This window comes from Melanerpes formicivorus, unplaced genomic scaffold (genome assembly GCF_026170545.1).
Source record: "Melanerpes formicivorus ecotype bairdi unplaced genomic scaffold, bMelFor1.0.p_v2 SCAF_6, whole genome shotgun sequence".
NCBI lineage: Eukaryota > Metazoa > Chordata > Aves > Piciformes > Picidae > Melanerpes > Melanerpes formicivorus.
In genome coordinates, this window is record NW_027142358.1 from 31,025,802 (window position 1) to 31,041,451 (window position 15,650).

The 15,650-nt window shown below is 51.3% G+C and overlaps 1 protein-coding gene across 1 annotated transcript in view; it reads right to left on the minus strand.

The window, feature by feature from the left end:
* Nucleotides 1-15,650, minus strand: part of LOC137442077 (cadherin-23-like) — a 242,134-nt gene that overhangs the window by 131,952 nt on the left and 94,532 nt on the right. Inside the window, exons 5-6 of the mRNA XM_068140324.1 lie at nucleotides 11,546-11,593; nucleotides 10,700-10,792 (exon numbers count right to left, since the gene is read on the minus strand). Coding sequence (XP_067996425.1) covers nucleotides 10,700-10,792; nucleotides 11,546-11,593 — 141 coding nt within the window. The remainder of the gene's footprint in view (nucleotides 1-10,699; nucleotides 10,793-11,545; nucleotides 11,594-15,650) is intronic.

Sequence of the window (15,650 nt, forward strand, 5' to 3'; positions counted from 1 at the left end):
AGGAACCAGTCCCAAGTTGCAGCAGGGGAGGTTTAGGTTGGGTATTAGGGACAAATTCTTCGCTGGAAAAGTGGTCAGGCACTGGAACAGGCTGCTAAGGGAGGTGATGGGGTCAGCTGTCCCTGGAGGTGTTCAGGGAACATGCAGACATGGCCCTTGGGGACATGGTTTAATGACCATGGTGGTGTTAAGTTGATGGTTGGACTTGATCTTAGAGCTCTTTTGCAGCTGATACAGCTTTATGATCCCAACCTCTGGGATGGACACCTGCAATAAACTCACAGCTCTGAAAATGAGCAGATCCTGGGTCTCAGCACCCTCATGAAGAAGCTCCTGCAGATCACCCAAGAGCATGCCAGGGTCCTGGGGCAGCTGAGGAGCTCAGGGAGTGGGGATGTTTTTCCTTATCCCCCTTTCACCCACAAGGAATGGTCCCTGACGTGTCTAAGCCACCTTTCCCCTCTCTGCCTGGGCGCTCCTTGCCTCTCTACACTTTCTCTCCACCTACCTCAACATTATTTCTTTGGCTCTGGGAATCTTGTTTTCACAGCACGATGGCTCTTCCATAGAGGCACCCAATTGCTTGCTGCCCTGCACCAGCTTTCCTTCCAGCTCTACATCTGCTGCTTTCTCCCCCCCACCCCTGTTTTTTTTCCTCCCCTCTTTGCTTTCCCCTGGCCCCCTCGCCTACCCCAGCATTCGTTGCGCTGGCCAGAACAGCACGACCGTTTCTCATTTCCAGGCTGCCCCTCCTTCCTTGCTGCAGTATTCTTCCAGAAAGAGCCCAAGTTGTGCCTGGTGGAAATGACTGTTATCTCCAGGACACTTTACACATTACTTCCACGCCATTTGGAGTTTTCCGCCCCAGTAGTTTCTGTTGCGTCTCTCATTTCACTCCTCGGGCACGTGTTTTAAAGGACCAGGGTCTCCTATTCACAGGTGAAGCCAGACAAAGTGACAGGGCTGCTAGAGGTGGAGGCTTTCTGTCTCCCTAGGATATCAGGACGTCACTCAAGACCTTTTGACACCAGCTGGAGGACGTCACAGTATATGCATCAGCACTAATGACTTGCACACAGGTGACCTTCAGAGGAATGGACGCTTCCAGGTCTGAGCACCTGCTTCAGCACACCACACTGCAAGGAAGTGAGAGACCTCCATGAGCCTCCCAGCTCCATGAAATCCCCCACGTGCCAGTGATGTCACTCAAATCATGGAATCACAGGACACTTTAGGTTGGCAAGGGCCTTTAAGATCATCGAGTCCAACTGTTAACCTAGCACTGCCAAGTCCACCACTAAACCACATCCCTCAGCCCCACGCCTACACAGCTTTGAAGTCCCCCCAGGGATGAGGACTCCACTGCTTCTGTGGGCAGCCTGGTAAACCTTCCACATAAATCATAGAACTGTTTCTGCTGGGAGACCTTTAAACTTATCAAGTCCAACTGTCAACCCAACACAGCCAGGCCTGCCACTAAACTGCACGTCTCAGCCCCACACCTACACAGCTTTGAAATGCCCCCAGGGATGAGGACTCCACTGCTTCCCTGGGCAGCCTGGTAAACCCTCCACATAAGTCATACAATTGTTTTTGCTGGGGAGACCTTTAAGATCATTGAATCCATCAACCCAAGAGCCACCATGGCCATTAAACCACGTCCACATGTTCTCTGAACACCCCCAAGGATGGTAACTCTCTTATCATGCAGATAACAGCGCAACCCTTTAGTAAGAGCTTCACCTCTTCAAAAGAAGTTATTACATAAAGCCTGGGACATCTCTGGTGTGGGCTGTGCCCAGCTGCTGTGCCTTGCTCGATGCACTGCACCCTGTTTTGTTTCAGTGTATTTCCTCAGTGCTGGCACAATAGAGCAGGAAGAAGATGGCAGCTGCTGCCTGCTGCGCTTCCAAGCCCAGGCTCCTGCCTGAAGGAATTGCCAGCATCCAAAACCCAGAACAAATATCCAAGGCAGTGCCTGAACTTCCCTGCACTTCAGCAGCTCTTATGTGGGACGTGGGGATCTTCATGAATATTTACCCACTCACCCCAGAGCCCAAGGTACCCAGCGTGCCAACACATACGGCAGCCCACCCAGATGTCAGGCTGGGCTCCGCCTGATGGCTCCTGCGTTATTCACATCCCCCACGGTCCCCATCCGGCTCGCTTTCTCAGCTCCCCTTCCTTTTGCTCCTCCACCCCAGAGCGAGGCAAGAGGCTGGCCACTCACACAGCCCCTTGATTACTGATGGGAAAGGGGCGTCCCCAACAGCTCTGCTGGCAAAACCTTGACTGGGCAATTTTCTTCACGGAAAGACACATTTTAACGTTCAATCTTCCCCAGCAATCTAGAAACGGCCCCGTCCTGGTGGAACAGGCAGGCTGGGATTGAGAGAGGAGGGGAGAAGGAATGATTTCTTTGAGGGATATTAGATTCTACCTAGTGATTACAGAGCAGATGAAACCTCCTCGAAAGGATTATCTCATCCGGCTAAGAGATGGCTTTTTAATGGATGGACAGGATGCCCGCACTCAAGACTGCCGAAGGGAAGTCACACCCTTCACAAGGTGCCCCTGCTTCCAGGAGTTGGCTGGAGAAAGTTGGAAAGCAATGAAAGGTTGCTGGGGGTGAAAAAAGAAAGACCAGAAAAGCAAATTGTGGATAGGAGAAACATCAACAGACAAGTTCGGTGACGAGCTCTGTGAAGCCAAAGAGACAGCAGGGAGAGATGACTTGCTATTTTGTTTTTGTCAGACAGAAAGGTTTGATGGAGCCTGGCTTTGGAAGCCAGTGACAGGAAACTCAATCAAAAATGGGGATGCTCAGGAAGTTTACACAGGATCACAGTATCACCAAGGTTGGAAGAGACCTCGAGGATCATCGAGTCCAACCTGTCACCACAGACCTCATGACTAAATCATGTCACCAAGTGCCACGTCCAAGCTCCTCTTGAACACCTCGAGGGATGGTGACTCCACCACCTCCCCAGACAGCCCATTCCAGTTTAGTTGATGTTAGGAACAGGTTCTTTACCATGAGGGTAGTGGAATACTGGAACAGGTTGCCCAGGGAGGTGGTTGAGGCCTCATCCTTAGAGATGTTCAAGGTGAGGCTCAACAAGGCTCTGAGCAGCCTGGTCTAGTTGAGGATGCCCCTGCTTACTGCAGGAGGGATGACCTTTGGGGGGTCCCTTCCAACCCAGAACATTCTATGAGCCTATGATTCTATCTTTCACCTACTGCATATTATCACCATGTACCTCTGTCACCGAGACCCTCTTGGTGTGGTGAGCACCCGTCAAAGCCTCACCTCACACTTCTTCAACAGGCACTGGAGGTGAGAGATCATAGAATCATCCACTGGTTTGGGTTGGAAGTGACTGTTAAAGGTCATTTAGTCCAACCCTGCTGCAGTCAGCAGGGACATCTGCAACTAGAGCAGCTTGCTCGAAGCCCCAGACAACCCGACCTGGAAAGTTTCCAGAGATGGAGCACCTCTCTGGGCACCCTGTGCCACAAGGTTAAGTGTAAAGCATATTTTCCTCCTATCTACCCTAAATCTCCTCTTTTTTTTTTTTTTAAATAGGTCTGAACCCACCACTCCTTGTCCTATAAATCACTGTCAGTCCCCAAACATCGCAAAGGGATGCAAATGTAGAGGGGAGATAGAGATGCTTGCCCTCCCAGAGAAGAGAGCCAGCTTGCTTCTGGCCGAGAGCATTTAATGAACACAGCTTGGATAATTAGCGTCTCTAGGAAGTCAAAAACCCCAGCAAACCACCACAAATAAATAAATAAACCTGCCTCTGAAGGAGGACAATGAAATGGAGAGGTGGGGAAGGGCCTGGAGAATAAATCTGTTGAAGAGCAGCTGAAGGAGCTGAGGATGGTTAGTTTGGAAAAGAGGAGGCTGAGGGGAGACCTCCTGGCTCTCTACAACTACCTGAAAGGAGGTTGTGGAGAGGCTGCTGCTGGTCTCTTCTCACAGGTGATTAGTGACAGAACAAGAGGGAGCAGCCTCCAGCTGCAACTGGGTAGGTTCAAACTGGACATTAGGAAGAACTTTTCCACAGCAAGGGTGCTCAGGCATTGGAATGTGCTGCCCAGGGAGGTGGTGGAGTCACCAGCCCTGGTTGTGTTTAAAGGTGGGTTGGATGTGGTGCTTGGGGATGTGGTGTAGGGGTGACCCTTGTAGAGTAGGGCTAATGATTGGACTTGGTGATCCTGACTGTCTTTTCCAACCTGAACACTGATTCTGTGATGCGCTGCAGTGGAGTTTGAGATGCTTGCCCATTTTGTGTGCGCCGAGGAGGGCAGGTGGGGGCAGGCTGGATTTCCTTGGCGAGTTATTCACCCTACATTATTTGTGCAGCTCTAAAAAAGCACAAAGAAGCAGAAGGGTAAAGAGAAAGAAGGAAAACTGTGAGAAGGGTGGAGGAGGAAAAAAAACACCACCCCACAAAGCAAGGAGGAAGGAAAGCAGCCAGCAATGATTACAGGCCATTTTGCAACGTGCTGGGAACATCTTTCTTATCAGCTCTGTTATCATCGCCTTCAATTGAAAGGCTCTTTATTTAAAGGAGGGGGGGGGAGGGGGTTTTGGGGGAAAAAAAGCCCCCAGAAGGTACCTGGGAACGTGCAAGGGAATGGCTAATGTGGCTGAAGTGGGAGCTCTCGCTCGTTGCAGCTGCTTCGTATGCGTGGCGTCAGGTCTCGGAGCCATCGCAATAGAATTATATGAGCCCCTGAAGACTCCTGGGCAGGATGGCAGAGAAACTGATGTAATTACTGACATTATTACCATTAAAGCAAAATAATAATTTTAATTACAGCTAGGGCTTTTGGGGGATTTCTCTGATCCTCCCCTGCCCCGGCTCGCCATCTCGGATGGTCTGCCTTCCAAGGCTGGGTAAATGAGACCGGGGCAGGGATGGTCCCCTCCTCCTTTCTCTCCCCCTTCCCTGCCAAACACCTTTCTACACAATTAAAAAGAGAACATCATAAAAGCCACTGTTTCAACTCCACCACCGTATTAAGGATGGAAATGGTGAGCAGCAGCTTGTGAAGCCTCAGTCCCAAAGGCTGCTCCCCGAGCAGAAGGGGACTGCTGTTGATGGCAAGTGGCCGCCTGCCTCCCAATTAAAATGAATTAGTAAATCAGGGCTGGGTTCAGGAGACAGGACACCTGCAAGCTGGGTTGTTGCTGCCCAACCCCTGATGCCTGCTGCCTAGAAACTTTCTTTTCTGCTCTGAAACCTCTCCTTTCCCACAGCCCTGCCTCTTACAAGCTTGACCTCCAGATGAGGTGAGCACATTCCCACCAGAGGTGGCTGTGGCTGGAGATGCCTCCTGAAAACAGAGCCCTGTTATAATTGGATATCTCCTGGCAAGTCACAGATACTACTTTTGTGGTGCACTTCTCATCTCCTGAATGACTGGGATGCTAAATGGCAGTGTCTGGCCCAGAGCCTGGCTGAGGACAGCTTTTTGCTGGAAGATGTCACCCAGTAACACACATTAGTGTATAAATCAACAAGTGTGTTAACTGTACCAGGAGGAGTGAGGTGGGGAGAGCACCGAAAGGAGAGAAAACCCCACTGGAAACCTCCTGAGGGAATGTTCAGCAAAGAAACAGAAAATTAAGTGACCTTTCTGCCAACAAGTGAAGACTGACAATGCTCTGGGGCCAGGAGAAGGACATGGACAGTTTGAAGTTGGTCACCAAGCTCAGGATGATGTGGGCTGGTGAGGGAAAACAGCTCTTCCCAAGAAGGCACTAGACTTGGTTACCATACCACACAAAGGCCTCAGCATCAGAGGAAGCTCTACAGGACCCAAGGTGTGGTCCTGTAGATCACAGTATCACTAAGGTTGGAAGAGACCTCAAGGATCATTGAGTCCAACTTGTCACCACAGACCTCATGACTAGGTGGCTCAGGGGCACCTCTGCAGGACCCAAGATGCGGTCCTGTAGATGGGTCAGCAGATGGAAGCATCGATGCAGAAGAAAGCAGATGCAAAGTCATTACTTTAAAGCATGAGCTTAAAAGTTGTTGACCTCCAAAGCAAGTGGAGGGCTGTGTGCCCCAGAAGGGCTCATGCTTGGAAGTTGGGACAGGAAAGCTTAGCAGGAACCCAGGGGAAACAATCTAGCCCACCAGCTGCCACAGAACCAAGGTGTGGGTGCTTGGCTCCACCTCGCTTGCTTCACATCCAAGCATGGAGCCACAACCACCCAAGAAGACTGAGCTGGCTACGGATCTAACCAGATAGGAAAAAAAGTAGATCTGATAAAGCAGATCAGACTTGTCAGAAATGGAGGCATCACCACAGCCTCTTTCTGCTTGTTTAAAACCTTGAGACTCCCAGAAATGCTGTACCCTGAGGCTGGGAGAGGATGAGGAGGGTTAAGAACCTGAAACAAACAAAACAGAAAACCCCCCGCCACGTGCGAGAGGCGAACGCGTTCCAGATGAGAACAAACCCTGAAGGTCAGAGTAGCAAAGCCCACGAGCAGCCAACTAAAGCAAGTCCAGCAGCACCACAGGGCACAGAGAGAGGCACACACGTCCTAGCAAACTGGAAAGCCATAAAAGTCCATTACAGCAAATCAAGCAGCAGTCAGCATGACAGCCATTAGCCCGAAATGAATACACGAGAACTTAATGAGCTCTGTCGAGGCCAGCTTGGTGGATTTCAGTTGCCAAACTCTAGCAGGATTCCCTTTTTTCTCTCTCTCTCTCTCTCTCCTTTCCAGGCTCTGAAGGTACCACCTCCTTGCCTCTTGCCAAGCAGATCACGGAACGCCCTTGCCCAGACGGGACGGACGATTAGGCTGGAGCCACATCCCCTTTCCCGGCACTCAAGCCCTCACTCAGCTATTCCAGGCAGGCACTGGGGATGTGATTAAGACAGGGTGAGCTCAGAGGAGCAGCAACACCAAGCCCAACATGAGCAGCCCACAAAGCCAATCGCATCCTGGGCTGCTGCAAGAGAAGCATAGCCAGCAGGTTGAGGGAGGTGATTCTGCCCCTCTGCTCCACTCTGGTGGGACCCCACCTGGAGTACTGCAGCCAGTTCTGGAGCTCCTATCACAGGAGGTGCTGGAATGTGTCCAGAGAAGGGCCCCAAGGATGATCAGAGGGCTGGAGCTCCTCTTCTGCGAGGACAGACTGAGAGAGTTGGGGCTGTTCAGTCTGGAGAAGAGAAGACCCTGAGAAAACCTTCTTGTGGCCTTCCAGTATCTGAAGGGGGCTACAAGAAAGCTGGGGAGGGACTTTTGAGGGTGTCAGGGAGTGATAGGACTGGGGGGAATGGAGCAAAACTAGAAGTGGGTAGATTGAGATTGGATGTTAGGAAGAAGTTGTTGCCCATGAGGGTGGTGAGAGCCTGGCACAGGCTGCCCAGGGAGGTGGTGGAAGCCTCCTGCCTGGAGGTGTTTGCAGCCAGGCTGGATGTGGCTGTGAGCAACCTGCTGGAGTGTGAGGTGTCCCTGGGCATGGCAGGGGGGTTGGAACTGGCTGAGCCTTGAGGCCTCTTCCAACCCTGACAATTCTATGGTTCTATGAAGCCCCACTCTGGGTATTCAGAGCTGCTACGACATGGAACAGCCCACGGTGAAACTCTCCCCTGCCTCTCGTGCTACATCCGCAGCCTGTGCCCAGCTAAATTCCTCTTTTCCAAGCAAGCAGAGGGAGCAGCGTGCCAGGAGGGGTGTTTAGAGGCAGGACTGTTTTTTAAAGGTCAGTTTGCTTTGCCTTCCATTTATTTATGTGCCCTCTTTCTTTTGACTTTTCCCAGTGCCACACAATAGCAGGGAGGGTTTGATAGCCTGGCTGGTGCTGCTCCATTAGCTAGGACAACTGCAAATCGATGCAGCCATTTATCTCCAAATTAAAAAAAGAAAAGAGAAAAACCCTCATTAGCTGCCAGATCTGTGTCTGAGCCACTCCATGCAAAGCCACACCAGCGCTTCTGCTCGCTTCTTCTCCGGCCCTGACCTCCAGCCTCTCTTCGTTCCCTAGCTGGAGGGTGTTTGGGTGGCGTTTGAGACCTGTTTTGGAAGCCACGCACCACTTGCTCACCCTGGAGCGTGGGGGTGGCCTGGGGATGCTGTCATCCCCTGCCATGGCTGGTTCCCCAGTCTCAGTTGGCTGGCTCTGTGGATCTCAGCTTCTGAAGGCACATCTCAAAATTACAGAATACAGAATTAACCAGGCTGGAAAAGACCTTCGAGATCATTGAGTCCAACCTGCCACCCAACACCATCTAATCAACTAGACCATGGCACCAAGTGTCTCATCCAGTCTCTTTCTAAGCACTTCCAGTGAAAACATCTCCATTGAAGACCTCCATGCTGCTTCTGGATGCACATCTCCATGCTCCATCACCTCTAGTTTTGTGGTGGACAAGCAACAACCCATGGTCCAGAAAAAGTCTCAGAGCATCCTGTTCTCAAGAGCCAGCTATGTGCCCAGGGGGCATGGAATTAGAATTAACCAGGTTGGAAGAGGCCTTTGAGATCATCACGTCCGACCTATCATCCAACACCACCTAATCAACTAAACCATGGCACCAAGCACCCCAGCCAGGCTCTTCCTAAACACCTCCAGGGATGGGGACTCCACCACCTCCCTGGGCAGCACATCCCAATGGCAAATTACTCTTTCTATGAAGAACTTCTTCCTAACCTCCAGTCTGAACACAGGACTCAAGGTGTGGCCTAACCAGTGCTGAGTACAGAGAAAGAACGACCTCCCTGCTCCTGCTGGCCACACTATTCCTGGTCCAGACCAGGATGCCATTAACTTCCTTGGCCACCTGGGCACACTGCTGGCTCATGTTCAGCCTACTATCAACCACTACCCCCCAGGTCCCTTTCTGCCTGGCTGCTCTCCAGCCACTCTGACCCCAGCCTGTAGCTCTTCATGGGGTTGTTGTGGCCAAAGTGCAGCACCTGGCACTTGGACTTGTTGAATGCCATCCTGTTGGACTCTGCCCATCTGTCCAGCCTTGCAAGGTCCCTCTGCAGAGCTCTTCTACCCTGTAACAGATCAACTCCTGCCCCCACCTTGGTCTCATTAATAAGTTTGCAGATGATGGACTCAATCCCTTCATCAAGATCATCAATAAAGATATTGAACAGGCTGGGGCCCAGCACTGATCCCTGGGGGACTCCACTAGTGCCTGGCTGCCAGCTGGTTGTGGCACCATTCACCACCACTCTCAAGGTTTGATAACCCTTTCTGTGAAGGAATATTTTTCCTAACACCAGTCTGAACCTGCCTTGGCTTCCTAGACCTCTGCAGACAGTCCCACACTGGGAGGAGCAGCAGGGAGTCAAGACAGCCACCCATCAGCTTCCAGAGGTCTCAGCAGAAAAGGCAGAAGTGAGCAGCAGCTCAGGCAGGTTTTTTTGCCAAGTCATTTCTGCGCCGCTCGTGCTTTAAAGAGGAGGAGAAATGACTCTGACCCAGTGCCATTCTCAAAGGGAGGTTTCAGATGACTTGGCTCAAAGATGAGAACTAAAACTCCCAGGCTCATACATCACAAGCAAACTTAATGAAGAAACCTCATCCTCGCAGCAGAGAGACAGGGAAAGATCAAAGCCCAGCACGGCAGGGCAGCAGCAGCCAGCATATTAAATACACCCTTGTAACACAATCGTTTGTACCTCTCAATTACCAAAGACTGCTTGATTTCACACACACACAGGCAACACTTGACCTCATCCACACCCTGAGGCATGCTCTGGGGGAAATAAAAATGGCTCTGCCCTGCCACTAAAGTACAAAAAGGAGATGTTTCCTCCACTGGAAGACACGAAACGCCCTGCTAATCCTCTGCTTCACCTGCAGTGGCCTGACCTGAGCCACCAAACACCTTCCACTGCCATCTTTAAAGCTTCAACTCCCATCACATCTCAAACCCTGGCATTTCTCTCCCCAGCTGAGCTCTAGGTACAGAACCTCTCCCTGATAGTATGTCACTGGATGTCACCTCCTTTGCCATTTTCAGCACAGAGAACAGCAGAAGGCTGTGGCAAGTCTGTCCTTGGAGATACTCAACACTGTGGCTGAGTGAAAGTCCTGAGTGACCTGATACAACATGGAAATTCCCTCTGCTTTAGTAGAAGCTCGGACCACATGATCTCCACATGATCTCCCGTGGTTCCTTCCCACCTATTCTATTCCTAGGACCATCATGGGACAAAGTCCTGCTACAAAGCTGTTGAAGGAAACCAGCAGCAAGGACAGAAGCCTTTGGACAGGACTCTGCTACTAGACATTAAACACCTGGAGAAATATTTCTTCACCTCTGTGACAATAGGCTGCACATTACCCCTGTCTCATGGGAAGAAGAAAAAGAAATGGATTCCCTCTTACAGCTATCTTCAAAGTTCACATTTATCACGGGAAAGACATCACCAAGGCTGCAAAGAATCTGAGCTCCCAACCTCTGCCTTTCCCCAGCACCCAAACCACGGTCACCTCACTGCTGCCTATCGGCAGACAACAACAACAACTTCCCAAGGTTTAATCCTCTCCCCTACCCCAGGGGAGAGGCTCCAGGGCAGGAGGACAGTCCCATATTTTGGTGGCACTCAGGCAGTGTCAACCAGACAGTGAGTGTGGCCACTGAGGGGGAACAAAACCAGCCCAGAATCCAGGCTGCATGGAGAGGCTGCAGTGATCCCTACCTCTGGGATGCGGACGCTGTAGGGCTGGTTGTGGAACTGTGGGGCGTTGTCGTTTACATCTCCCACTTGGATGTTGACTGTCCCTTTGATCACCTGTGGTCAGGAGGACAACCAGTGGTTATCAGCTTTGGTCAGGCATTTACAGAACCACAGAATCAACCAGCTTAGAAAAGACCTCAGAGGTCATCAAGTCCAACCAAGTACCTAATACCTCCTGACAACCACGCCATGGCTCCAAGTGCCACCTGCAGGGACAGTGACCCCACCACCTCCCTGGGCAGCACATTCCAATGGCCAATTACTCTTTCTGGGGAGAACTTTCTCCTCACCTCCAGCCTAAACTTCCCCTGGTGCAGCTTGAGACTGTGGCCTCTTGTTCTGCCACTGCTTACCTGGGAGAAGAGACCAAGCCCCCACCCACCTACAACCTCCCTTCAGGAAGCTGTAGAGAGCAAGAAGGTCTCCCCTGAGCCTCCTCTTCTCCAGGCTAAACAACCCCAGCTCCCTCAACAGCTCCTCATAGGGCTTATGCTCAAAACTTCTCCCCAGCCTTGCTGCCCTTCTCTGCACTCATTCAAGTACCTCAATGCCCTTCTTAAACTGAGGAGCCCAGAACTGGACACAGTACTCAAAACCCCCAAAGCAATCTCATGGCTGCGTCATCTGACTTGAGCTTTTGGCAAGCAAAGGCTGGGGGAGGACCCTACTTCCCCAGGCACCCACCCACACCAACACACCCAGGGCAATGCAGAAGGTCCCTCCTCCAATGTTCCCCCCCTCCTCCATTCCTCCTCCCTGCTCCCTTCAGCCCATGCCACAGACCATGAAATGAGAAGCCACACTCACCCCTTGGTCATCGCTGACGGAAAACTCAACCGTGAATTCTGACTTCGTCTGAAAGGGGAGAAGAAGAAAAACGTGTAATTAAAGGTCCTGTAGTGGTTATCTGCAGATGGCAGGCTGGGGACTTTTTAGCTAGTGTTGTTGCATGCAAAATGCTTTCAGGACCTTCAAGAAGAGAAGAGGCCCTCGAGTGCAATTTCCCAAAGTTAGAGTCGAAACCGCTGAGAAGCGTTCACACCGGAGGGGCTCTGGTGTGTTCCACAGGCTGTGCCAGGGGAGGTTTAGGCTGGAGGTTAGGAGGAAGTTTTACACAGAGAGAGTGATTGCCCATGGGAATGGGCTGCCTGGGGAGGTGGTGGAGTCACCATCACTGGAGGTGTTCAGGAGGAGACTTGATGGGGTGCTCTTGGTGCCATGGTTCAGTTGATTAGGTGGTGTTGGATGCTAGGTTGGACATGGTGATCTTGAAGGTCTCTTCCAACCTGGTTTATTCTATTCTAGATGTTCAAGCTTGTGCCCATTACCTCTTGTCCTGCCTCTGGGCACCACTGCATAAAGCCTGGCCCCATCCCCCTGACATTCCTCCTTTAAGTATTTATAAGCATTGATAAGATCCCCACTCAGTCTTCTCCAGGCTAAAAAAGCCCCAAGTCCCTCATCCTCTCTGCATAAGAGAGATGTTCTGGTGCCCTCATCATCTTGGTAGACCTTTGCTGCACCCTCTTCAAACAGTTCCCTGTCCTTCTTGAACAGCTTATTAACATTATTATGATGAAATTAACAGCTTGGTCTTAAATGGCAAAATACTAAAGTTGTTGCAACTGGGGTGAAGGACAAGCGGGGATTATTTTGGTGTCAGGGCAAGGAGGCCATTGCAGTGTCTGAAGTGGGCTACAAAAAAGCTAGGGAGGGACTTTTGAGGGTGTCAGGGAGTGATAGGACTGGGGGGGATGGAGCAAAACTAGAAGTGGGTAGATTGAGATTGGATGTTAGGAAGAAACTTTTCCCCATGAGGGTTTTGAGACACTGGAAGAGATTGCCCAGGGGGGTGGTGGAAGCCTCATCCCTGGAGGTTTTTGCAGCCAGGCTGGATGTGGCTGTGAGCAACCTGATCTAGTGTGAAGTGTCTCTGCCCATGGCAGGGGGGTTGGAACTGGATGATCCCTGAGGTCCCTTCTAACCCTGACAATTCTATGATTCTATAGTGGAGGAAGATTCCTCTCCCTGATCATTCTTTTCCTTCCCACCAGCAATTGTTTAATTCACATTTCATCAAGGCATGATGCAGGGATGGGTAACAGGACTTGGGCCACCACATCTATCTGCTTACTGTGCTCCAGCTAGCCCCAGAAAGCTCTTCCCACCCTCAGTGCCCCAATCCCTGCCAGAGCACAGCAACTTGATATTTCCCAAGCATCATGCTGGAAAGCAAGCTTGAAATGGCTCTCCATGCTGCAGATGTGGTTGATTTATTCCTAATAAGATCAGCTCAGGGACAGGCAGCAGCCTCTGGTGCCCAGAGACCAGGAGCTCTGCTTGCACCAGGGTGGTGAATTCAACTTGGAGAATCCTTTGGGGAGCCAGAGCATGCACCCCTCCTCTGCCCCTCCATGCGCACAGCTGGGGACTTCAAGCCTTTCCCAATTCCTGCCTTGGGGCAGCAAGGCTTGTGGGCAGAATGAAGAGCTGAAATGCTGATGGAGAGGAGAGCTTCTGCTCCCTGTGACATCCCACCCTGCTGCATCAGCATCTTCCTCCTCTGTCTCCCCACTACTCAACGGTACCACCACGAGGGACAAAGCAGGCAAGGAAGAGAGGAAAACCAGGAGGTAAGAAGCAACCTGTTGAGCACTCTGACATGTTGCTCCTCAATAAAAGAGTCAGAGAAAGCTGCCACAGGTGAATTTGTTTCCACCCTTCATTTTAATACATGTTTTGTTCAGACTCAGGGGCTGCCTTTTTGTTCCCTCTGATCTTAGTGGGAGTAACAAAGAACAAATATACACCTTTTTACCTTTGTGTTGCCTCTACACAGTTGCCTCCTCTTCTTTTTCCTCCTTTCCCCTTTTCCTGCATCATTTACCTTGCTGTGATTCCCTCTGCCCCTCTCCCTTTTCAAGCCTCTTTCTCACCTTCGTTGTACAAGAATTGATTTCTTGCTTTTCTCTCCCTGCTGCTTTTCGTTCAGGGCTTTCTCACCCCTGCCTCTTTGATTGCAGGCATCCAAGCCAGTGTTCTCTGCTTCCATCCCTTCCCTCCCAGGTCATCCTGCTGCCTCCACCACAACCTGCCATTTGCTCCTTTCTCTTATCCACACCACACACCTGTCTGCCTTGACCCTCTTCCCCAGGCTTTGAGGCCCTGGGATCAGTGGTTAGGTGCAGGCTCCTCGCCCATTTCTGCCCAGTCATGCATTCACAGCATCACAGAAACATTCAGGTTGGAAAAGACCCTCACAGTATCACAGTATAACTAAGGTTGGAAGACACCTGGAGAATCATCAAGTCCAACCTATCACAACAGACCTCATGACCAGACCATGACACCAAGTGCCACGTCCAATCTCCTCTTGAACACCTCCAGGGATGGGGACTCCACCACCTCCCTGGGCAGCACATTCCAATGACGAACGACTCGCTCAGTGAAGAACTTTCTCCTCACCTCCAGTCTAAACTTCCCCTGGCACAGCTTGAGACTGTGTCCTCTTGTTCTGGTGCTAGGTGCCTGGGAGAAGAGGCCAACCCCTTCCTGGCTACAACCACTTTTCAGGTAGTTCTAGAGGGCAATAAGGTCTCCCCTGAGCCTCCTCTTCTTCAGGCTAAACAATCCCAGCTCCCTCAGCCTCTCCTCATAGGGCTTAGGATCACCAAGTCCAGCCCAGAACCCTAGTCAGCAAGGGTCACCCCTGAACCATGGCCCCAAGCTCTCTCAGCTCCTTGCCTTCCCACCCTCCACCAAAAGCCACCTAAAAATCTATTGATCACCCTCCTTGCCTCAAGATTGGTATCATAAGTATTGGGAAGCAGTAGGAATTGAATAAGACAAGATTTATGACTCATGCCAGCAGCTGTTGGCACAGGGAGGTGGAGGGGAAAGGGGTGAAAAAAAGAATTCCAAACACTCTCTATTCTCTGCCATTTTTGCTTTGCTCTTGATTGGGTTTGTCCTTGCCCAGCATGAGCAGCATCCATAGCCTTGCTCCCCTGCATCCGCACATCTGGGTGGCTCCAGCCTGGACCTCCTGTCCACACCTGATCTGTGTTAATGGGCTTCATCTTCACAGCTTTACAAAGGCAGCACTAAGTAGTGGGGAGGAATGGAATGGAATGGAATGGAATGGAATGGATCAAACCAGCTTGGAAGAGACCTTTGAGATCATCGAGTCCAACCTATCATCCAACACCATCTAATCAACTAAACCATGGCACCAAGCACCCCATCCAGTCTCCTCCTAAACTCCTCCAGGGATGGTGACTCCACCACCTCCCTGGGCAGCACATTCCAATGGGCAATCACTCGGGCAATCACTCTCTCTATGAAGAATTTATTCCTAACATCCAGCCTAAACCTCTCCTGGTACAGCTTGAGACTGTGTCCTCTTGTTCTGGTGCTGGTTGCCTGGGAGAAGAGACCAACCCCACCTGGCTACAACCTCCCTGCAGGGAGTTGCAGACAGCAAGAAGGTCTCCCCTGAGCCTCCTCCTCTCCAGGCTAAGCAACCCCAGCTCCCTCAGCCTCTCCTCACAGGGCTGTGCTCCAGACCCCTCCCCAGCTTTCTTGCCCTTCTCTGGACACCTTCCAGCATCTCAACATCTTTTCTAAACATAGGGGCCCAGAACTGGACACAGGACTCAAGGTGTGGCCTCACTAGTGCTGAGTACAGGGAGCAACCCCCTGGACCAGTACAGACTGGGAGTTGACCTGCTGAAAAGCAGCTTCATAGAGAAGGACTTGTGGTCCTGGTGGTCAATAAATCATCCACAGGACAGCAACATGTCCTTGTGACCAAGAAGGCAAATAGCCTCCCGGGGTGAAATAAGAGTGTGACCAGCAGGTCAAAGGAGGTTCTCCTCCCCCTCTCCTCTGCCCTAGTGGGACAACATCTGGA